General features: G+C 38.4%; 1 protein-coding gene across 1 annotated transcript; it reads left to right on the top strand.

Moving 5' to 3' along the window:
- Positions 1-216: 216 nt before the first annotated feature.
- LOC136448199 (uncharacterized protein C2orf81 homolog) lies at positions 217-25427 on the top strand. The gene is made up of 10 exons (XM_066447429.1): positions 217-551; positions 2988-3150; positions 3289-3358; positions 3698-3806; positions 6844-6970; positions 7628-7831; positions 8427-8530; positions 9403-9581; positions 10769-10908; positions 23633-25427. The coding sequence occupies exons 1-10, from the start codon at positions 421-423 to the stop codon at positions 23912-23914; spliced, it is 1509 nt and encodes a 502-aa protein (XP_066303526.1). The 5' UTR covers positions 217-420; the 3' UTR covers positions 23915-25427.
- The last annotated feature ends 433 nt before the right edge of the window (positions 25428-25860 follow it).

Raw genomic sequence — 25860 nt, 5'->3', positions numbered from 1 at the left:
ATCGTCTGTTTGTTATCTAAATACGAGGTAACTTTACCTTCTTTATATCATTCGTTTTAGATATAAAACAAGTGTTTCATATAAAAACGCAAATTAGATCATATATATATTGTTTTATAATATGTGATTACCTTAAATCTTCATAAAATGTAGCAATATGCTTGCTGTAAATATATATTTATAAAGTTTACCCTTTTTTGAGTGGTTTCGCCCTAGCAACTTCCTTCGCAACAAACATTGTCCGCCATTTTGAAGGAGACTTCATAAACAAGATTTGCAACTGTCTACGGAGACCTCTCGAAAATGTGATCAAAAGTTTTCTGTGGAACTTTTCAAAGCCACCAGAGGACACAGTTTCATAACGGTTGATTCCGACAAAAGGAACAAGAGGGGAAAAGGTTTCTTTCGTGAATTATTCGGATGAGCACATCTACCAAGATGTCTCGAGCAGCGATGTCCAAGTCGAGGGCTGATAAAACTCGTGGCGCTTCTCAGCCCCAGCCTGTAGTCACGAACGATGTGGTCCCCGGGAGGTTCACGGAACCTGACTGGTAAGGGATAGACAACAACCAAACTGTGTTGTTAATGCGTACTATTTCTGTTTACTCTGTCCATTCTGACAAAAAATAAATTAACAAGGCAAAGCTTGAGTTTATACTGAAGACATGTATAATTTGATATAACGTTAAGACTGTGTAACATAAAACGTTATAACGTCATCCCTTCGTATAAATCCAACAGAGATTAGAGAAGTTATTTCATTGTGTTTCTTACATCTTCATTTAATTTTGACCATATGATATGAATGTTGAATATTATTTATCTCAGATAGTTTCAACAGTAATGTTCATTGTACCAATACTGCTAAAATGTCGAAATCCCTTTGCATGCTCAAACATAAAACAGGTATAGAAGATCAAGGTATGATGATCACTTGTTTCCCCACAGGCTGTAGCTCATTTTGAATACAAATTACCTAACTGTACATGTAGTTTTAACTAGGTAAAACTGAGAAGTTAACTTTGTATATCAGTAGAACAACAAGACAGTATACATAGTAGCTTAGGTTAGCTTAGATTTAACGGCACTGAACCTTAATCCGACACTTTTACAACTATGCACCATTGTACGATAAATAAACGAGCGGACTATTGAGTATTTCAGTAATCATTGACTTTATCGTATACGCTGTTCTTGTCACCATTACTACATGTGTGTCACTCTTCCAGTCATTGACAAATCTCCGGAAAATTACGTCTTTAGGGTAGCTTCCGATATGACCCTGCCTTGCGTAATTTGTTCCAGACTAAACTTTAATCCGACACTATACAACAGCGTCGCTGTTTACCCGTAATTTTCATATTCACAACAACGGTTATTTCTCAATTTCTCTGTCAACAAACAGCCACTTACACTAGTTACCATAGGCGCCACATGTCACAGTAGGTACGCCAATTCATTCACGATAGCGGCGGTAAAAAAAATAGTCCTGAAAAACATCGCCATGCGGCAGATCCGTTCTTATGTTCCATTGCACGGTCGTGGCTATATATATTGTAAACCTTGGGATCGAATCCTTGAAGGCCTGCTACAGCTATTAAAAGGCGAGTAACTGACGATGCCTTGCACTATAGCTCGTAAAATGTCCTGCAAACTATCAGGCGGAAACGGAAACTATCCTACACAGGTCATCGGCCTGTACCAAGGGCAAACAGCAGAGGTAGAGGGGAGTACGACTCTCGAGTGTCTCTAATACGGTCTTAGCCCTGGTGGGAATGTTTGTTTCAGGGATATAAAAAGTGACATGTGTCTTTAATAAAGGATGTAAAAGCTTTACTTTTGCATTACTACTGTCAAAAGTCAATTATTTGGTTGTGTAAGCGTGCTAACCCACACTGAGAGGGTTGGTATTGTCTCCAATGCGTGTTGCACGAGCTTGCACGTGGGTTGGGACTTTTACATTTCAAAATAGTGGGAAAAAGAAAGAGTCATTTATTTGTTGATGTCGGCTACTATTTCAATTGCTAACGGTACATAAACACTTGTTACAGATGACTATTTGATTATCCAAGAGAGAAGAGTGATTAGATGAATAAATAGATACATTTAAATGATCTGCGTCGTCTGCCATTGCTCACGTGATTTGGCGCGTATGGTTCTGGGAATCTGGATATTAAAAATGGCGGTTTCCGAAGGCGTGTTCGCAAAAACCTCTGAATGTGAAGAAGAAAATGTTGACAATGTGACCACTACGCCTCCTCCCATGACCCACGGAACTACGTAAAAACAGTTACTGATTTAATGACCTCGTAATTACAAAGTTTGATCTTCATGACCTTATGACTGTACGTTTTAGACAATAGTACTGGACCCATATTGAAATGCAGTTTTTGCATTACCCTGCTGAATCTTAATTGGCAAGCCAATACTCAAAAGTGTCGGATTAAGGTTGCGTAGGATTAAGGTTCAGTGCTGTTAGTTCTTAATAGTTCATAATATAATACGGTAGCATGCGTAGTCCAGTGGTTAGCGATCTTGCCTCTGGAACTAGAAGCCCCGGGTTCGATCCCGGCTGTGTCGCTCACCCGACATGCACACTACCGGAAAGGGTTGCAGTCCTTAGGACGGGACGTTAAGCCGTGGTCCACTGTTCATTGTGCTTGTCGAAAAGAGCTAGGGGAATTTCCCCAGCACAATGAACCTGTAAATACTGTATACATAGCATCTGTCTTCTCTGTCACGACCAGTAGAAGATTAGCTCATCTGTTCATTGAGTTCTTTGAGCTTAACTGGTTCAAGATCAATTTCTTTTCCTTTATTACTTTATTTTATCATAATTTGTGCTTTTGATCTTTGAAAAGTTGATCATCAGGTGCCTACTACACAAATCTGTTTTTTTTACATAATCAAGGTAAAGTACAAAATTCGTCCCCTTTCTTTCTGCAATGTAACCTGATATTCTTCTCTCCCTGACATTGTAATCTCAGGACTGGATTGCTTGACAGAGAAGATGGGGAGGAGTTTATTATGGACTGTGTGGAGGAGGTGGTTAACAGTGCCATGGATGAGATCTACAATAGATATATCCAGAAACAGCTTCTTCCGTACACTGTCATACAGGCCAAGGATGCCATTCTGCAGATTATTGAGGTAAGACTTACTGTAATTACCTTCGCCGTCGCATGTGTGTCGCATGAGATCTACGATGGGCCGTTCCAAAAAATAAGTCAGTGTGACTCAGTGTACATAGTTCATTATGAGTACTAATTTTAATCATGTTGTATCCAGTGGCAGTTCCTTGCAAGAGACGAGGGAGAAGGAGAAGTTCTTCAGGACCCTTCATGGGAAGAAGATGATGGTGAGCTGATAACCTCCAAAAATATCCAATATTTTCTATCATGTGATAGCTGTTCTAGAACAAGCACCACACATCTTTGTTATTATCTGACTGTTGTTTTAGAACCACCACATACATGTACATGTGTATTTAATTTAATTAGTATTTAATTTCAAACTTATGACTGAGGGCTAATTGCTAGGAAACAAACAGCACTTATGTATGAAAATGTATCACAATGTCCAGACTATAGAACTTCTGTATCTGATGTACATACCTGGTACATCACAGGGGTTTGACTTCTGTAATAAGAACATTCAGAAATAGACAAAAATTTGATGACATGTTTTCCACTTGTAGAGCCCCTTCCACCAGTGACTGACTCCTGGGCACAAGGTTCTGTACCGACCAGGACCAAGCCGGAACCAGCCGCTTCAGACAAGTCAGACAGCAGGCCTGCATCTCAAGCGTAAGTCTATAGGAATCCTTGTACTCTTTACTCTAGCAATAGGCCACACCAGTTTAATTCATTGGATATTGGACATTTTAAAGGAAAACTTAACTTATTTCAAGTAATTAACATAAATCAATTGAGGGCTGGTGGGAAAACCTGACTCCGACCACATTTGCTCGCTAAACCTTCATACACATTAACTTTGTTTTGAGTTGATTTGATTTATTTGGATGTAGAAAAAGTACAGCCAGGGCTACCCAACAAGACAAAAACGGTACGTTTATTTTTTTCAGCCTAAAAATCCACCCAGTACGTTCTTATTTTGGACAGTACGTTTATTGTTTTCTTGAAAATCAGAGTTTTGCTAACCTGGGACCCCCTTAAAATTTAAAGTTTGGGTTTTCCTGCCCATATTTCCCCGGCATTTTTACTCATAATTCGCTATTTTTCGGCCAAGCGGCGTTGATATCCCGGCCGCTACAGAGGCCGCTATGACCCTGCCTTTGTGAAATCCTGGCGGAACTCGTTACGTATCGGTCGATCTCTATGGACACTACAAAGTCAACGTTGTTATTGGGAGAAAATAAGACGCCACACTGACGTTTTGAAATGCAATTCTTGTTTCATAAACAACTTTGACAGTCTCTGTTTACATTGTTAACCAAAGCACGCTGATCAGAAAAGAAACATGCCAGCGGCGCACAGTAACATTTAACGCATGTAAATTTCTCTACTCACATGAGATACAGTCATTCCCAAAATGAAAATATAAAAAACAACACCACGAAAAATCTGTGTCTTAGCATAAAAAATTAAATTGTATAATGTCTTTCAAAATATATGAAAATATTTCAATCCTACCACAAACTGGAAATCTTAGCGCTTGGAAAATCGCCACTGTGAGTGTGACAATAACGCAGGACGTGACTCTGGTGGGAAAGTTTTGTCATGGAAGAGCTTACTTCGAAGAAGGGGAAACAACTCTTTTTGGTCTACAAATAAAACTCCTTTGCCTTAGCCAGAAATGTGTTTTGCATTTTTACAAAGAGACTTTCAATATTAAAATCTATACGTAAAATTGAATTGCAATCTAGTCACTGTTATAATCACTTAAAAATGCTTTAAAAAGATCACCCCTCTACAGAAAGAATGTTTCAGTTTTCTAAGAACATCGATGTAGCTTTGTTAGCCCCGCCCCTTTTTGTCTTAGGCGCCAGCTACTGTATAGCTCACTCTTTCAAGTGTAACATGAGAACCCTGTGGTTAAAATGTGGCAACATCGTAAGCCTGAGGTTTCTCACAAATTTGTTGACAATTTAGTTTCTCAAAATTAATGTTTTTTTCTACATACAAGAGTAATTTCTGAATTTCAAATTATTTGGATTGCAACAACAAAAACCAGAACATTATTTGATATTGTTCTTGATATTGTATGATTATGTCCTTGACACATCACAATAGTTTGTGGCATGTTATGTTTACAAATCTATTTTTCTATGCATAGAAGATAAATGGCAAGTTGGGAAAGAAAAAAGTTACATCATTGTCATGATTCTTCCTTTTCTCTATGGCTTTTACAAATAAGTTAATAACTTTGCCTGTGATGACCATATCTTCAGGATATTGTAATTTTCTGTTCATGGTCTAAATGTTGACCCAATTTTTCAACATGACTACTATATTTTTTTTTGAAGTGGCAAGGAAGATTACAATTTGAGCAAGATGTGTACAGTTATTCTGTTCAATATTTATAAACTTTACAGGTATGGTCCTCAGACAGGCATAAATGAATAAAGAGAACCTACAGCTACCTGCTTATCATTTTTCCCTCTGACAGAAGTAGCATGGACACAGTTTATCTGTTAATTTGGTAAATTTCCGGTGGGTATGTTTATTCCGGGGGGTACGTTTATTAGATTTTTAAGATTTGTCCAGGGGGTATGTTTATTCCGGGGGGTATGTTTATTTGGGAGATGAGAGTATTACAAAGGGTTAGCCCTCAGGCTGGTAACTGAACAATCTACAACATTCAATACAAACTTTCACGAAGCACATTGAGTTGTTTTTAGTTCATGTTTTTCTGTTCATCTTCAAGCTCAGTATTATTGTCTTTGGCTTTAAGAAAATCCCCATTTTGACTTTTGACATAGTGACGTCACAAATGTTGCTCAAGGATTGAACTACAGTGTCTTTCATCCCTATGTACCTGGTTTTGTATTGAGTTCACATCCACTCCAATATCTTTAGCCATTCATTTGAGAAGCTTCAAAGCCATACTTTATACCAAAGAGGTATAGAGATATACAAAGGCCACATACAAGAAAGGCTTATGGACTTCTGATACAAATAAGGCTTGACAAAAAGGTCAGGGTCATGTATGCACATAGTACAGTAGGACCATAACTGCCACATAGATCTAGCAGGGGTGCCATATTTTCCCCTTATGATGTCAGCACAGTCCATGATTTATTTAGCAATATGGAAGGGCTACATTCTTTATAGTAGGAGTTGAATGTCAGTGCTGGGGGGAGGTGGAAAGGTCTGTGCCGTATTTGGACCTAAGGCCATCTTGATTTGATTATATGGATTACTTCTGCACGAGCATCAAGTTTCGTCCGTTTCCAAAAAAAATTCCTACCATACTTTAAATTGTACAGAGCAGCTGCAAAATGAGCAAATGTATGCCCTAGATTATAGAAAAATATAGGAAATGGATACTTCAATCTGTAGAATGCTGAAGTCAATTCCAAAGTCAAACAAGAAGATGCCAAACTCAAAGAACAAAAATGAAGGATCTATTATTCAGTATACCACACTGTGTGTTGAGACATGTGTTCAACCTTCCTGGCGACATAGATTTCATAATGAAGGCAACTTTTTTCTTTTGGCCAAACTTTCTTTTGGCATGCTCTCTTCAGTTTGGTGTTTCCAGAGGTTGTCATGGATATAATCAAAGCAACACGGCCTTGTATGAGGAAAGTAACTATGCATACTGAGGGGAGGTGGAAAGTTGTATTTGTGTCTAACCTGTGAAAACTTTGTCATGTTCCAGTGGGTCCAGACCAGGGTCTGCCACTCAAGAGAAACAGCCAGACACAACAGTGGAGACAACAGTAGAAGTAAAGCAAGAACCCAAGGAAACAGTGAAAGAGAAACCCAGAAAAGAAGTGGAGAAAAAGGTTGAACTTTCTTTCCTTGACAGTAAAACATTGTGTGTACATGTAATCAAACTTTTTATCCACGCTACAAATTAGATTAGTACGTCCTGAGAATGTTAGCAATCATAAGTGAACAGTTCATCATGTTTTTTTTAGGTCCACAACTTTATATGTAGAGAGAGAAAGTAAGGTTGTGTAGCCTATTAAACAAAACTATGTTGAACTGATTTACCTACTATGAAACTGTTTGCATATAAGTGCACAGTATTATTAATGCACAGTTATACTTCTGTATCTGCATCTATAGACAATATATCCTGTATATCTACCCTTTTGTTGGAACACACCAGCTCCGCAGGCACACGGCGTGGCAGCAGCTGGTTATATCACACGGAATACCTGTCACACCTAACCTTTGCACATCTACAAGTACTAGTGTTGTTAAAAGCTTCTAGTGAGGCTGTGCCTACTGTACTCGGTGGCAAGGAGTCCCACTCTACAATAGTTCTAGAAAAGTATGATGGCTTAAATAACTTGGTACTTGAAGACATGACTAATTCTTGTTCTTGTCTGAACTGGTATTAGATACTTGGTAGTTGGTACATCTACCACTAGTACCAGTTTATTAGTCATTTAAATTTGTACTTGAGTCATGACATAACATCTACGTCCATACAGAAGCCAGTTCCTCCACAAAAGCCGAAGACGAAGTTTAAACCACATAGAGGACCCCTGGGTACTCCTGGTCTTAAGGAGATGACCAAGTCTCTTGACGAGACTGAGTCGGAAATCTTAAGGTCTGAAGAGTCCATGAGGTTTCCCCCTGAACCAGTGGAAAGCCCACTTCTTAAGATGCCTTCTTCATGTCACAACATCTTGAAGGTAGTTTCATTCTCCCTATTTTCTAGTCAATCTTAGTAGCTATGGATTTCAGTTTATTCATGACTCATAAGCATTTGTTGTAAGCTACTGATAAAAGAATATGGCACAGGGTCAGGATTGCTTGTGATACCAAGTGACAGTGTGGACCCATTTAAGTTTTGCCAATTGTTGCTTTCAGTGTTACACCAAGGAGGTTAGATGATCTTATTTCAAGTAGCTGTTGTTGATTACATTTAAATAGATTAATACAGTTTGATAGTTCATCTGAGTTGATAGATTTCGTAATTAGAAATAAACTATTCTTTAACTCAAAGAATTGACCAGAATTTTCAACTGAATCACTCTGTCTTTGAACGCATGCTTTTTACGCTGGATTAACTTTGACCCAGTGCCGATGTCACGCCAGTGTAAAAAGCGCTCTGCGCGCACATTTTTCATTATATAGATTAATGCAGTATAGCACAATCACAATTGACTTCGGATATATATAGAACTGATACATACATGTACTTGTTTGATAATCAGCAAATCTGGATGCTACAGATTGAATCTAATGAGATCCAGTGAATGTGAGGCATCTGTACCCTGTGTGTAGGTCCAGGCTGGGAGACCTCCAGGGAACAGGGACATCGTGTGGGACCATGAAGGCAGGGTCCTCAACGTCATCAGGATCAATCCAGACAGACTTCCAACACACAGGTAAGGACAGCAAAGTCAAGCCCAGTGCTCAAAATACTTTTTTCAGTTACATGCAAAATTGCACTCTGGACACTTATTTTTATTTGTTGTTTAGAAACAGAACTTACAGGCAACAGCCTCTTTTTGTTATGTCAATAGTCATAATAGTCAATTTTGATCTATTTCTTTATAAATGGTAATTTGATAATGTACAGTGTAATAACACTTATCATATATATATAGCGTAATCTTACTTATCATGTTTACAACTCAATTCATTTTGTAGTTCCTCTTCTTTTCCATTTGTTTCATTAGGATTTATGGTACAATTTCAATTTGTTTTTTCCTTAATTTTACTTAGTTTTGATTATGTATAATTTTGTAAAAATTTTCTAGTTTAGGGAGGCCCATGAAAAGCCACCTATAGGCTTCTGCTCCCCCCCTGCATGTTTTCTTTTTGCCCTGTTTATCTTTTTATAATTGTACATATATGCGAAAAGACAATAAACAGTAAATAAAAAAATATAAGTTTACAATGTCACCTTCGAATTCATACCAAGACCCAGACACCATCTTGAAAATTTTCACATCCGAATGTTCTCTTAAACATTGTACAACAACATTGAATAAAGTGCAGTGAAAAAATGTTAAAAAGCATGCAAATTGCATGTCACATGTGGGTATTTCAGGCCCCATTTACCTTCTTCTCAATCAAAAACAAATGCTCACTGTAGACAAGACAGATACAATTCAGTCTTTGGCCATCAGGTTAGGTTATGTTCTTTAGATAAAAAAACACATAAGGTCAATTCATGAGTAGATGTATCCAGTTTAGAAAACATGTGGCTCTTATGGCACAAGCTGATCATCTTCTAATATCTATTTTTCTGCAGAGTAAAAACACAATTCCAGATTGTAGATCCTCGGCTAGAGAAGGCCCAGGCCCAGGTCATGGCTGTTAGGGCAGGAAAGATATCCTCTCTCAAGATGAAAAAGAAGCCAACGAAACTGAGCACTGGGTACATAGTACCTGGGAGTTCCACTGAACCAGCGACACAGGCCAGAGTACAAGGTTTGTTTCCTGCATTTCTGCTGTATATGTATATGTCTGCATAGTTATATGTAACAGAGTGTGTTCAGTACTGGTATACCTGTCCCTGGTGTGAACGCCATCCATACACAAGTTAACATACCTGTTTCTGGTGCTGAACACCATCCGCACACAGGTGAACATCCCTGTCCCTGGTGCTGAACACCATCCACACAGGTAAACATACCCGCCCCTGCTGCTAAACACCATCCGCACGCAGGTAAACACACCTGTCCCTGGTGCTGAAAACCATCCACACACAAATAAACAGTCCTGTCCTTGGTGCTGATCACCATCCACACACTGGGTGAACAGACCTGTTCCTGGTGTGAAACACCATCCACACCCAGGTAAACATCCCTGTCCCTGGTGCTGAACACCATCAGAACACAGGTGAATGTGCCTGTCCCTGGTGCTGAACACCATCCACAGACAGGTAAACATACCTATCCCTGGAGCTGAACACCATCTGCACACAGGTTAACATAGTTACCTGTCCTTGGTGCTGAACACCATCTGCACACATTCTGGATAGGCCTTTTCATAGGCGCAATGTTATTACCTGGTTGCAACAGACTTACAATGTGTGCATTATTGAGTTGCAGTATATGTATCAAAAGGTCAAACAGGAGACATGGATTTGATGTGACAAAATAAAGCTTAATTGTGAGCAGAAAGTAAGGAGTTTAACATTACAGTATAGTAAGTTCAATGACATCCTTGGTGAATTTGAAATCATGCTGCAGGTGTTCAGTATTTTAAACCTTTTAAAGTTCTGGCTTTCTTAACTTGTTGAAGGATTTGAATTATTTTCTAGTGATAATTTCATTTTCAGTTGAATTATTTTCTAATGATACTAATTATTGAAAAATACCATCGTACAAAATATTGGAATCTTAATGTACTTAACTGTGCAGTATAACAACTTGAAGATAGTCATTTTCAACTAATGCAAATTATTTTCCCGTGATTTCATTTATTGAAAAACATTGTTGTAAAAGATATTGGGATTTTAATGTATTCCATTGTGCAATATTTGTGTAACGTCCTGTGTTTGTCTGTAAATGTCCCCTGCATGTTTGGCCAATTGTGGCCGACGTGACCTGGGCTGTATGTGACTTTCTTATTTTGAAATAAAGAGTAATTTTACTACTTTATCAATTCCGCAGGGGTGACAGCGATTCACCCTTCCGTCAGACACAGTGCCATAACAGGAACCTCAGCTGCCTCCACAAGGAAGCTACCAGGGGAGTTGGATGACATTGAGGAAGTCAAGGCTTCTCCCGTAACCCCCTTACCGCCCCCACTGGTAAGTACATACTTAAGCCTTAGGCTTGTTATGATATCCGCACACTTCCTCACTAATGCATTTCTTCATTTACTCTTGCATTAGTATGAATATTACCTTTCGGCTGAATCCCTTGTGTTATCCTCTGATATTTTGTCACGGGGCGGCCTGACAGTTTTTATGCTGACTGTGTTGTCAGATGTAAATCCTTCCCCGTCTGCCTGCCTTAGGAGGTCCAAGGTGTAGATTAATCAAATGTCCTGAGGCAAAAGTAGGCAACAGGAGACTCTAGAAGGCAAACTCAGGATTCAGGGGGAAGTTTGCCATCCTTCTGTTAGGCTAAAGCGGATCAAGACGAAAATTATAGGTTTTTGAAACGTCTGTGGTCTGTTTGCAATACTGATTATGATTCGTGTGCTGCTCCTTTTACTTGGGAACTTGGGAGATGTAAGACTTGAACAGAAGTGAAAGTTATCTATCTACCACAGTAGCCATATGGTAACTTAACCTGTGGTCTCCCTGCAGCTACATTTTTCATACCTACATCTTGTTGCTTAGTTACTGTAAACGATCATCCATTCCAGAGTAAGTGTAAATATAGCAGTGCTCATAGTTTGGAGGACACAATAATATGATTTTAATGAGATGCCTTTGATAAAAGATTGAGATAGTTGATAGGAAGATCCTCCCTTTCCTGTGTTTAAGGTAACCGTGCACATATCTCTGTATGCCACAGAAGTAGAGCATCATTATGTTGTTAGAACCCAGTGAGCACATTCAGCTGAGCTGACTGCCATAATAGCTCACAAGTTGATTTTGTGTACCGTCATAGCTTTGAACACTCCTAAATCCCTTGCGTTTACAATGCCTCACCATTGACTATTTGAACAGGCCTAGGACAGCCCTGGGTATTCGAAGGAACACTTACTGAATGTCAGTGTTTGTCATAAGATACAAAAGCCAAAGCTTATCAACCTAGTGAGATCTACATAAAGTTACTCAGTGCTATCAATTATCTCCTAAATGGCAGCCACAAATACAGGTTTACCATCATGGTTGTTCGTAAGTGGCCGTAGCTTTCAATAATCATGGCTGGCTGTTGCTTTGTTCTAATAAGTGGATCTATCTGGGCAAAATTGTATCAGATTAGCTATGTTGAATGCAGAAGTGTTGAATCAAATTTCTCACACTGTTACCGTGGATTAAATATGACTTGTAATAGGGAGGGCCCTACCTTAATTAAGACATGACCAGGCCCGTTCAGCGCCATCATTGATATTTGTGAAATCTTTTTTGACAAAAATTATAAATAAGTATAGTCTATTTTGTGGACAAATAACAGCTTATTATATACTGCTACCTATGTGCATGGACTATATGTTTATTTGGCTTAAGTTTCTAATTAGCAACGTCGGTGGCAACAAACATGGAGTACTTACAATGTATGCATGATAAGATCAGTAAAAATCTGCCTCATGTTACGGCACGTCTTGAATTACGGCCTCTACGTTAGAGCTGTTAAATTGATGTTCATCCACTTGGCTGAGCTCTTCCTAGTCTTAGAAATCGTAATGAAAAGTTTTTGACAAATTTGCTGAAATTGCTGCTAAGAATAGCTTGCAGTTTGTGACAAGTATACCAGCAACCTGAGGGAGGAAGAAGTGCACTTAAATGAAATCTCCACCCGGTAAAGTCATTCAAGTCTCCATTTTCAAGAAGAATAAATATGGTAGCCCATACATATTAGATTATGCCATAGAATAAGCTAGCAACTTACTAGTTTATCTTTCTTTACCATGTAGCATCATAATTGTACAGAAATGGGATATGGTATTCTGTTGAAAGGTGTTTGATAATGTACAAATATGCCAAAAAATAGGTGTTTTATTGTATAGCTGTTGTTTTGTGTTTTCTACAATGCTTTTCAAATTCAAAGCCATCCATTTCTTTTAGTAAAGTGTCATCTCATAACACCAGTGAGAGAAACATGCTATAGCTTGAGCATTATCTACAAAGTCTTCTCTCCTTTGTATATTTTTATGATATGGGCCAGGTGCCTGAATTAAAGTTGAAATGAAATGAAAATGATTAGATCGCCATAGGAAGCAATTCAAGCTTTAGATATCATTTTTGTGGGTAGAGATTTTAAGCCCCGCATTTCGGGACAGCTTTCATGACCTTTCTTCTTCATACATAATGTAACATGTTAACACAAGAGATATCTGAACCTCTGAGCATTGCTGGAACGTGTAAGAAAAGGAGGCTTGTGATGATTTAGTTTAAAGGATTAAGGAGAGTAGTTTCTTTTCAAAGTGCCTCAACTAAATGTTGCAATAGCGAGACAAAGTGACAGTGTGCTATCACTACTTATCAAAAGGCACTTGTGGTATGCCACTTTACGCCTAGTTCACCTAAATTCGTTGTGTATTTTGTCAAGAGTAAACCATGATTTCTTTCTGATACATGCCAATATCATTGATTACCTTTGTCACTGATCAGGGCTCGAAATAGTGGATGCATGCAACGGTATTGGGCACTGGGCAAATCTATTAAATCATGATCATATTCCTTAATAAGGAACATGCAGCATCATTAGTGGATTACATCGATGCAGGACTATTACGCCAAAAATAGTTACTCAAGCAACTGGATAAGATTTTGAAACGTTTCAGACAGCATCCACTATCTTTCGTCAGTGACTTAGGAAAGATCTGACAGAACCAGGTTTTATACCAAAACTCTGATTTCAGATGGTTCAATAGAATATTAAGTCAAGACAAGATTGTACACCCCTACCCCTTTGGAGGCCACACTATGTGGATCTAGTCACAAGAAATGCATGCTCCTGATTGGCTGAGGAAAGATGGCCGGGTTCTAATGACTTAATTAGCTCCTGTTGTTTTAAGAGCTAATGTTGTTTGTCGTCTTAGCGCGTTATCCCAAGTGCTAAAAGTTCGACACAGGACTATTAGTTTCTTGTGTAATTCAATGGAAATTTTGTTATTAGCACAGCTACAAAATGTATGAAGTATAACTATAAGCTGCTTTTTCCTGTTTTGCCAATTCCAAGGCTCAAAGTAACAGTCATAAAGGATAACAGAGCTATTCAGTACAATTTACTTGTGGTCAGTTGATGAATTTTCAAAGCAGGAATAATTAGTTTTGAGTAGGAATCCGGCTATTAGATAGCAGGGCGCCAGGGTGTCTTCTGGACGCCCAAGCTACCCTACACTAAGAAAACATAGAATATCTAGACACCCTCCTTTTGCAGGTGACACCCAGATGATGCCTTGTTTCCCTGGTAATTACATACCTGGTGTGTTACGCCGAAGGGCAGTTACAGCAGCTATATAGATACAGATACAGATGCAAACTTTTTTATACGCCCTGTGTCCTAGCTAAAAGCCTGGTAGGAATACTATACTGTTGAATAATGAATTAGATAAACACTTTTCTTTTACACTGCTAGGGAATGTGATGTTTTGCTACATAAAAAAGTAAGGCACATGAAAGCACCTCATTTTCCTCTACATTACCAGTAAGCCCTATGCAGGCCCAGTGTTGCAGGAGGCTGCACATCCCCACATAAACAAAGCACTCATCTGCAATCCCAGGAGCAGGTAGCTTTACGACTCCATCTGTCGTTCCAATAACCCCACCCCTCGTAATAAAAGCAAGGAGTAGTGTACGCAATAAAGCCTTGCGCCAATGGCTGGACCTCAGTACATGTACCTGACTGCTAAATATAAAAGACCCTTGAGACGTGCCATAAATTCAGACGAACCGACTTGACCTTTGGAGTCAAAGGGGCAGATTAGATATGCATGTAGCCATCTACCCCCAGATCCCTATCTCCAAAGTTGTTACTCCAGGATGTTTCATCTTTCGCCTGGTGCTTAAAGGTAAAGTTCATAGACCCCTGGGGGCATTAGTCTTAAGCCATATTAGAGATAGCTGTCTGGAGTGTTGACCCTTTCAATCCTACATTGTGCCCTGCTGTTGTAAGATTTGATATGCTGAACTTTTACAAGGTATGCGTATATATACAATCCAGTGTAGACAACAGATACAAGAGGAACAGTCCTTAGGCCTAGGAAACAAATGTTGTGTTCACTGTTCCCCAACCGACCCCAGCAAAAACCCGCCAATCCTTGCCCTATCTCAGTCAACCTAAGGGACCGTAAGTTTTTGATCTGACATCTTAGTGATGAAAATTCAAAATAGAATCCAAGTACATGTAGTCATGAAAATTTTGCTCTGCTTCAAAGAAATGAATGTTGTGTAATGAAGGCAAACAGAAGGTCCAGGCTCTGGTATCACAATGTCATGAAATGAACTTCAGATAAGTTAGTATTCATCTGAATGCACCATCCTAAAAAGTTATCATATCTTCTCTCTGCTAAAGTAGCCGTTTGCCACCAAAATTGTATTGGTTACGGGGTTAGGCAGCAATGCGAAGGTATAAGGCACGAACATGTACAATGTATTGTGATCAGAATATAAAACCTAAAATCACTGTTTTGTGACATTTTTCTACATTATTGACATTTTTCTACATTATTGAGTAAGAATTTACCTTTAAGTTATTACACTGCAAAAAAATGAAGAGAATATGTTGAAAATCAGTTGCGAATGTCAATCTGAATGGAGATTTTTAGATTCAGAATATTTACAGTTTTCGTACAAATGCTACAATATGTACCTTTAAGAGACACTGTTAAGAATTCCCTTCGTTCTACCATTGATTATGATGATTAGGCCACACAATCTTAATTTTACGGACGCCATCATCTGGAGACCCCAAAACTAATGCGCATGGGCGAAAAAAAAGAAAAATCCAGCAAAAAAAAAGATTCTGCACATATGAGAGCCACTCTGGATAGGACGTCTTTGAAATTGTCTGGGTGATACTTGCTGGCCGCCACAAGTCTCTCGTACAACTGTGCAAATGTAACATCCCCCTCACCAACGTCGATTGCATACCAATCCACAATTATGCCACCAGTTTTCTTGTGAACTGGTATACAACATTTACATGTTTACATGTATACAACAAGCCGGCACAATGCTGGCCTTTTGCGGCAATATAAGTCGGCAAGGTTTTTTTTTTTTTAGAACTGGCAAAAATCAATGTGCGCGCGGATGTCATCCATAAAATTAAGATGGTGTAGCCTTACTGAGCAGCCTGAAACATTCAGGCTTTGTGTACATCATTTCCATTCACTCCCCTGTGAACATGACCACTTTACTTAAACAATCCAGGATTTCAGGCGATTGACTGAGCTTTACTTGTTAAGATGATGATTCAGTAACTGTAGATGTCAATGTCCTTTGGGTATCTACAATCCACTTCAGAAAGTAAAGTAGTTACATGTAGAAATCAAAGTGCTGAATAGGAGATCCATCATAGCTGTCCCAGTGCTAAATAAGTCACCTCGGGGAGGGGACTCCCATGCGAGATGACCTTTCCTTCGTAACCTTTTGTGGCATGAATTATGGATAGCTCTGAGATGCCTTTAGATTGCAGACAAGGGACAGAAGCAAAGCATATCTAATATTGATTATTCACAAAATCAGAATGGAGATGTAACCCCCTTGTGGAATGTTTGGCTGGTGTATTGCTTTCTCTGCTCTGCAAAGTATATTTGACAGCTTGAAGCATCTCTGTTGTCCCCAGAATAGTACAACTATAGGGATGATATATACAATGTACATCACATCGCTGATACAATTCAGACTGGAGATAAACATGTCATCTGACAGTCCTGCATCTGCTTCAGATTTAACTTTTTTTAGAGCACAATTTCCACAATTGTTGATGAAGTTAAGCTGGTCATACATAAAAGAATGGAATTTAGAAAAGGCCCCCTTTGGAGAAATAGCCTTTAACAGATTCAAAGACCCGCACAAACTTTCACCTGCTGTTTCCTGATAGTCTGGAGACAGGCCTAAAGATTTTCTTCTGTGGTTCATCAAGGAAAGAACTAACGGCCAATGGCCATGATTAGGTTGTTGGCTACGTATTTGAAAACTCACAGCAATTGCTGGCTTCTACAATTTTCATAAGTTTCATTTTGTTTCCCAGGTAAAATATTCATCAAAACATATCACCTACTGCAAATAATCAAAGACATGGGATATGTAATCTTTCGCATATTTCTGGCCCAACAATAAGATGTATAATTCTCAGACTTATTTCAGAAACGTACCGTATGTCAGTCATTACAATTAAGGTTAGCATTCGGTCCAATAGAATCAAAGCCAATAACCCCTGATTGCACAAACTGTCTCCAACCCATCAGAAGATTCCCCTTTGATTGGATGGGGAGGCCGGTGCCTCAGCTGGTGCAAAGACAAATGATTATGAAAATGGATCTGGTCTTGTGAGACAGTCAGGTACCCTCGGCATCTGGGGAGGGATTACAGGGAAGACTGATTGTAGAGAATTCCGCACAATAAAAATTGATTGCCTCCCGGGGCGGACCCAACCTGGAGTACATGTAGGCTGGCTTTTATCCGCCGTTGTTCTACAGTGCTATCAGGGTTTTATTGTCAACAACTTATAGGCCAAGCAAAAGAAAATTTGTGTTTTCGGTTACGGGCCTGATGAATTAGGGTCGGTCGGTAGGTAGGGATTCTCTTTTTTTTCTCTTGGTCATTTTCCCTTTTTTTTCAGATTTCGGCCGAAGTGATTCAACAAATACAGTCCAGTGTAGAGCCGCTGCTATTTCAAACTGGATGAAAATATTCATATTGTAATATACAGATATACAATCACATTCAAGTATATTTGGTAAAAATGAACAAAGAAGTGCAATGTTTACTGCACATTCTTACATCAACTGCTCAAAGCTTTAATCTGTTAACCCTCTCCCTGCTGCCTAACTCTGTAACCAATAGGGAGTTGGGTGCCAAATTGTGTGTTGAAGGTTAGCAGAGTGTGAAATACAGGAAGTCTGTTTTGAATTTCATCACTTATGATCAGATGGTCGACCAAAAAAAAAAGGTTGGTTCGGCAGGTTTTTGATAGAGTCAAAAGATAACCGGAAACACAACATTTTTTCCCTAGACCTTACCAGTTAACTCATACATGTGTTCATTTTTAACCTATTTGTCTTCCTTCTTCATTGGACCTTCCTCCATCACAATATTCTATCATCATATTTGTATTTACAACAGTTATATATATTTTGTATGTATGTGCTTGCTACATCAGTCAGTCAGGCAATTTGTCTGACAATTTTGTTTTCTAATTTGTAAAATAATTTCTTGACTTACTTATCAATCTTACCACTAGTGCAAAGTTTCTTTCCCTCATCTACTCACCCAGCCACTGCTAACTTCCCTTGTCCACCCTTATTGTTTGTATCCAAAATATATCTATATTCAAAGTACGTGTATTCAGGAACTTGGAAGCTTAGCACTTGTCAAAGCTTCTCACTGGTAGGTTAGTTGATTCGATCATATGGATGACGTCCGCACGCACATCAGTTTGAATTGTCTGGTTCAAAAAAAAATGTTTTCGACCGTACTATGAATCGTACAATCAGCTGCAAAATGAGCAGATATACATGTATGTCGTAAATTTTGTAAAAAGTAAAAATGATGGATATGACATTATGTAAGATGTGAAAGAACAATTTTTTGTAATGGAACATACATTTTATTGTTCGGTATAGCATACTCTGAGTGTTTTAGTCATTTTTTAAACCTTCCTGACCACTTAAATTCCATAATGAAGAACTCTTTTTTTTCTGCATGCTCACATCAGTGTTGGGGTTCCCAGAGGATGTTATCCATATGATCGAATCAACATGGCCTTACACATTTGTTGTAAACTAATTCTCTTTGTTATCATTCCTCCCCTGCCATTGCTATCTGACTATTGGACAAGATGAAGGTATGAGTTCAAAGATTCCATAAGATACAGATTATGGTGCATGACTTCTCCTTTGCACACTTCATCCATCAAAAGATTCAATCTGTCAAGTCTTCCCAGTTGTCTTCACCAGGTCCTTAGTGTTTTGAGAACCCAACATGCCCCTAATCAGGACAAGTACTTAACTAGTCTGAGCAGGCCCCTCACATTACGACACGATCCATGATGACTTGTCACTGACACCAACCAGGTTTAATGTTTCTTAAGGGGTTTAAATCAAATGCTTTACGGCATGTACTTTGATTTGCAACAACATTTTGTGTTCTGTAGTTTAAATGTGATGGGTATTAAGCCAATGTGACAAAAATGTGTAAATGAGGAAATAAAGGGTGGGGACAAATTGTATTCCAAAGCTTTCTGCTTGTAAAAGTGATCACAAATGCTGCTGTTGCTAAGCTATATTTGTGCTTTATGTAAGGACAGTACATGTACATGTTGAGTTTATTGAGTTTATTGAGATACCCTTTAGCCCCTCTAGGGGGCTAATCTTCCAGGGCTCATAAACACTACATGTACATCACAAAATACATACATACGTACACACATAATTACATATTTACAAACTGGTAAAAGCAGGTAGAATTGAAGAAAGGGATTGGTTGAGGTCAGAGGTCAGAAGCTAATTATGACTGAAACCATCAGTCGACATATCTGGCAATAAAAACATACCTGCAAATTTCTACAATTGCTAACTATTTACAAATCAAACTATCAATCCATCATCAAGTTGTATGTTCCTACTTAAGCAGCATACAAAATGTACGTAGCTGAATATTCAAGCAGCATGGCTGGACTGAATTTGAGAAGTAATTCAGGGTGTACATGCATGCACATGTAGGATTGCACCTAACCTAAAAATTTAAGTGCACAGAAAGAATTCTGGGTGCACCACATAAAGATAATTGTCAGCAAAACCTGATTACGAACCCTACTGCCTCTCCTAAGAACTTCAGTCTGTAAGTCTAAATCTATAGCTAGATTCAAAATTATAACACGTAATACGCCAAAAACAGTTACTCAAGCAACTGGATAAGATTTTGAAACAGTCAGACGTTTCAGACAGCATCCACTTTCTTTTGTCAGTCTGACCGTTTCAAAATTTTATCCAGTTTCTTGAGTAACTGTTTTGGGCGTATCTTATTACCTGGATGCCTGACCTTCATCAACATAACAAGTAATACATCAAACAGAGTGCAACAAAGGTTATATTGCTTTTTCTAATACTTAGAATTTCAAGAGTATTCTGTATACTAGTGTACAATTGTACCTCTACCCTATAGCCAACAAAAACATCTAGGTGTACTGGTGCATCCACAGTCAAAAATTAGGTGCACAGCTCCAATTTTGGGTCACAAAAGTGTGCATGCACCCAATATTTTGAGCCCTGATGTTTCAATTAAGTCAGTACCATTTGTAACATGCCAGTTAAATGAAATGAAATAAAGCTGAATCTGAATCTTGGCTTCCAGTCTTCCAGTGCCTCGGCAGTATTCCAAGCAACCAATATTTCAGTACCATGGCTGAAAAGTTGTAATTCTGGCTAAATTTTGCTGAAAAACAGCCTGTTACCTTTCCTTCACAAACAAAAATATTGTTTTGTTTTCCTTTGACTATTACCTGTCCAACTTCAAGTTCTTCCATCCAAAACACTTGACGTTTCAGCCTGGATTCTCAGCATTCTGGATTTTTGTCGTTCAAACGGCGTCTTGTCAAGTCACTATCAATAGGTTCAATGAGCACTTTGCAGCTGACATGGACATCTGCCTGTTAATGGGCTTCATCTCTGGCATTAAGGCCACAGTAGCTTGCTGATTAGAAATAGTGCAATATGATCAATGATGTTTGATTATGTTGTCGTGTAATACTGTATAGTGCAATATGTTCAGGTGCTTAATCATGTTTGATTATTTAGTGTTATCATGCATAGTACAAAATTGTCAATTATTTACAATGAATCAGATTAGGGGTGGATACCGGTTCGGCTTAATAAGGTCCAAGTCCAAGTTAAGGTCCAAAGATTTAGGTTCAGGTCCGGACCTGAACCTGATCCTGTCCAGTTGATGTTTTGTTTCATTAGACCAATATCAAACATAGAGAATTGATACAGACATACACGACTATAAAAGTTTCTTGGTGAGAAGACTTTCAAGATAAACCTGTGAATTATTTCGCATTTTATTTGAATGTTGCACTTATTTTAAATGCCTTTTTTGTCAGAGGGGTCAAATGCCTTTTATTTGAATGTTGCACTTGTTTTGAATGCCTTTCTTGTCAGAGGGGAGACTCAAAACACTTTTTATCAAACAGAATAGAAAAATATATTTGTACTTTGTTCAGGTTTTTTTGGACTCAGGTTTTTGGCTTTCAGGTTTTTTGGACTCGGTTCTTGGATGTGATAAAGGTCCGAATCAGGTCCAGCAAACCGGTATCCACCCCTAAATCAGATGTATAGATTATGTTTCTGAGGTGAGAGCTAGAAAAGGCAATAATACCTGTACTCCCACCCAATCCACATGTGTGTGGAGAATTTTGATAAACTATCAAATAAACAAATAGACCATGGGCTAACCAAGCTTGCCTTTGTCTGTGGAAAACAAATGAAACGCCCAAGCTCTTAATTCCTCCCGTCCTAATTGCAACGTTGACTTTCAAAGTAAAGCTTCAGCTTTGCATTTTATATGGGATGCAATCAAGAGGCTGTCAGTTAAATTTGATTCATTCATGTTGTCAAAATTCCATATTGAATACTACAGGAATACCCAGTGTGTGATCGTGACGTGTTGTAATCCATAATGTTGTTTCCATGGTCTCAATATTTCAATGGAGCAATTTTTTATAACTTTTACCTTTTAGAACAGTCCAACAAACATTGTAGGGGGATACAAAATTGATGGGAATTTTGTTTTCTGGTCAACTATTCTTCCCTTGTATTCCTCTTTTTCCACTCGTCAACTTGTATGTTGAATTTTTTTTCTACGGTCTTTTCCAATTTAGATTTTCTCCAATCTTTATCCCCCATGATTGTTACTTAGGCCACACCAATTTAATTTCTTGGTAAACGGATTTTTATTGTCAAAAAAAAAATTTTAGAAAAAAAAAAATCATGAAAACAGAAGGCTTCTGTTTTCATGAATTTTTTTTTTCTCAAATTTTTTTTTGGAAAATAAAAATCCGTTTACCGAGAAATGTTGGTAGTTTGGCAGTCAGAACCAGAGTTCCCCAATTTATGTGCATCCCCAATGTCTGTATGAGGATAAAATAATAGTAGGCGGGGGTGGGGTGGGGATAACACACAATACATAATGTGTATAGAAATACCGAGGAAACAATGTCTTCTGGCTGTCTCCCGCAAAAAGAGACCATCAAATTTCTTTCTTTTGTTAGTGTAGGGCATCAAAAAGACATTCTGACGCCCTGCTAGCTAATACCGTAAATGTATTTAAGTTCGCATAGTCTTTATTTTGCGCTAAGGCAAATGTAGCGTTCGCGGTGGTTTTAAGTTCACGGCAGCGCTATAGTCACACACTGCTGCAGTATTGGACAAAAATGTTTGCAGTGGTTTTAGGTTCGCAGTAAAACGGTCGCCGCAAAAAACACAAACATAAAACCACTGCAAATATTTCTGCATTTACAGTATCCTGCTCAGAATGGTGCCGCAGTCACTTTGTCTGAAGGTGTAAATCACCCCCACACATGTAATTTAGGCGCATCAATTTGCCCATAATTGAGTACTACTGCACTTTGACAACTACTGCATGATACTCTAAATTGAAAGACAGCTTGTCAATACATCATTACACAGTACGACAAAACAGTCTTATGAAACACATACTGTGACTTAATCTGCAAAAATGTGATCAAGAAAGTGCTGGTAATAAGATTGTGATGTAAGAGGTAGCCCCAAGATATTGTTATAATGATGAGCCAAGAAAAGGCTATGCTGTTAACAATTTGGTGATTCGTTGGGTTGAGCGCTGGCAATCTACACTAGACAATGTTTGACCAACACGAAACAAACCAGGCAATTTGTAAGGAGGAATTGACAGTTGTCGGTTCTGTAAAATTGAGAGCATTTGCTTGCTAGTTTTATGAACCCAGTATTTTGACATTCTTGCCGAGTGAACAAAATATCCCCATATATATCTACCATCAGAAACCTTGACGTCTATGGCAAATGCCTCAAGTCTTATTTAACATCTGGGACTTCCTCAAGAGATCTAGTCTCCTTGAGCTGGTTCTTTGATTGTGAGTCATTGTGAAAACCTAAGTTGGCATTTCAGAGGGACTTATACATTATTTTGTAGTTAAGCCATCAAGCCACTGAGCAGTGTGTCTTTAAATGATAATCTTTCCTAAATGTCAGGAGGTCTGACATGCTAGCATTTACATTTGCAGGTTTTTGTGTAACAGAATCATTTTGCAACGTCGCATTCATTAAAATTTAGATCGAGTGGAAAAAACATTTGCTAACTAAAGCTCTGAACTTGATATCTTTATTTAATTTGAAAGCCAAATACTGCTTTATATTTACTGTGCTTTTAAGATGTTACTAACTGTTCAAAATCAATCTTAAGCTACAATTAAGTAGAAAGCTATATAAATGTATGCAATATAAATGTAGCCATTAAGTTATAGATGTACACAACATGTGATAAAGTATCCGAATCTGTACTGGTCTACATGTATTAGCATAACTGCCCTTCAGCATAACACACCAATTTTGCATGAACCCAGTAGTGGGCACATTAAATGTAGTACCTGCCAACATCACCCTTGCTAACCTTGACCTTTTGTTTTCTTTTCTAGATTGAGTCCATGGAAGTATCCCCAGGCGTCACGGTCAGAGAGGGCAGCCGAATCAAGAAGGGCCCTCGTCAGCTTCCCAGGAAATATGACATCATCACGCCAACAACTCAGCATGCTCTCCGACCGCTGACGGACTCCACGAAGATAAACCCAGAGGTTCTGGTGCAGGAGATTCTCGCAAGGAGATCGCCCATTTTACGTCCCCTCTCACCGTCTCGGCCCGTCCCACCCATCGTTCCTCACCCCCCTAACAAACGGCCTGGGATTACCACACAGGACTAAGATGGACAGTCAACAGATTGTATCTCTTTAACCTCTTAGAGAAGTAGCTTTTGTAAAGCAAGTATCTCACTCGACTGTGGTACGCTGGCAACCTTGCTGCATCCTAAATTTAACTTGTGTTACCCTTGACTTTATAATGGAAATGTCATGCAAAATGTACAAGCATGGTGAAAAAGACAACAAAACACACAGTGTAAACAGATGTTTTATTGATGAAATTTGTTGAGCGCTCTGTCAAACTGTTCGGTTGCAGCGAGGTTGCCAACGTGCTGCAGTCCAGTGAGATACCCATTTAACACCTCCGACCTACATGTCTATGTTTAATACTCTCTTAATTAATCCCTATGGCCAATTGTATTATCTGATGTTACAACAGGTTTTCACTGGGACATGACCATCCGCCTTTATGTAAGTCAGGGTGTTTATTATACAGATGGGGTGATAAAAGATGCCTATCAAGAATCACTACATCTCAATGACAGTTGAGAGGCCCACTAAGTTCGCCAAAACTAGTATCAATACTAACGTTTGTCTATCTATTTTGTCTCTTAGCCTGTTTTGATGTCTTGGTACTAAACTGTCACAAGAAAACATGTGAAGGAGAAAACACTTTGGTCTTGAGATCTCATGACAAGCCAATGACCCTTCTCCCGATAAAAGTAGTTTAAATACCAGATTTCAATTGGATATGGGTACAAGGTTGTTGGGAGAAAAGGAGGCTCTATTCAAGAGCAAGAGCAATCAATTTCACTGCACTGGAGAAATTCCTCATACTTTGTGTAGAGCTGAAAAGTTTATTGTAATATGTACAAATGTAATTTTGGAATGGACAGTGTTTTGAGATATACATACATACCATTTGTTTACTTTTTGTAGAATGGAACTTTTCTGCTTTGTTGTCTTTGCCACCATCTTATGAATTCTTCTGCGATTCAGATTTTGTACTCTGTACACTGTGTACACATAAGGCAACATTTTGCCTGTTGTAAATATCATTTACTGAAACTAGGAAAAGTGCACATTTATCAAGACAGGTTTGAAAAAAATCTGTTGTCTCAGTTTTTTTTTAAAGTAAGTGGCTATTGTTCTTTTGCATTAGAAACTAGAGTTCCACGACCTCATACCTTCGCCAAATGATTCTAACCTTTATTACTGACGTATTAGGAGTGTTTCTCATCAATTATAAATCATACTAGTCTTCTCCATCCAAATAACAGAAGTTGTCCAAAGTATGAGCTTAACAAAGAAGGTTATGCTAACATTTATCATTAATTATGCAAATGAGGTCCTTATTAGCATAATTTGATTCAACGATGTTGACATTCACATAACTTACAAATGCCTCAAGTATGAAAATGCCGTCATTTACCAGTATGGCATAATAGTTGTAATCTCATTAATTATGCAAATTAGGCCTACATTTGCATATTTTTTATCAATACATTCCTCTCTTTCTCAGTTACAAATGTCACATATTTGAATAGTCATATCATGGATTACAGCAAGTTTTTAATATTGCCTCATCAATTATGCACATAAGAATCTGATTTACATAATTGCTGTCTAATCATACAAAGCTTCCCATAAGCTATCTTCATACCAAAAAACATGACCATCCATCAAGCCCATCTTGAGTTATAGTATTTTGCATTGATTATGCAAATGAGATCATTTGGGCCCAAAATCAAATCATTTTCAGGTCTCATCAAGACCTACCAACATACCAAATATCAAGACAATCCATCCAGACGCTCTTGAGTTATTCCGGTCTTCTACATACATGTACATGCATACATACATACATACAAACGCTACCCTATATATGCATAACCTTCTTGGCGAAGTATTGCTGTTTTTATGTAATTATCTCCTTGAAAAAATACTTTTTCATGGGGATATTGTTTTGCGTGCGTTTGCGTGTGTGTTATCCTGCGTGTATGTTTGTG

Source organism: Branchiostoma lanceolatum, chromosome 14 (genome assembly GCF_035083965.1).
Source record: "Branchiostoma lanceolatum isolate klBraLanc5 chromosome 14, klBraLanc5.hap2, whole genome shotgun sequence".
NCBI classification, from domain to species: Eukaryota; Metazoa; Chordata; class Leptocardii; order Amphioxiformes; family Branchiostomatidae; genus Branchiostoma; species Branchiostoma lanceolatum.
Note: the sequence above shows the minus strand (reverse complement) of the source record. Positions and strands in the feature narration are given on the sequence as shown.

What these genes read in the sequence shown, in the direction of transcription:
- LOC136448199 (XM_066447429.1), top strand. Translation starts at nt 421, where the DNA reads ATGAGCACATCTACCAAGATGTCTCGAGCAGCGATGTCCAAGTCGAGG. An exon ending in TTCATGGGAAGAAGATGATG is followed by an intron (nt 3,359 to 3,697) that starts GTGAGCTGATAA and finishes TTCCACTTGTAG; the next exon opens with AGCCCCTTCCACCAGTGACT. An exon ending in AGCAGGCCTGCATCTCAAGC is followed by an intron (nt 3,807 to 6,843) that starts GTAAGTCTATAG and finishes GTCATGTTCCAG; the next exon opens with TGGGTCCAGACCAGGGTCTG.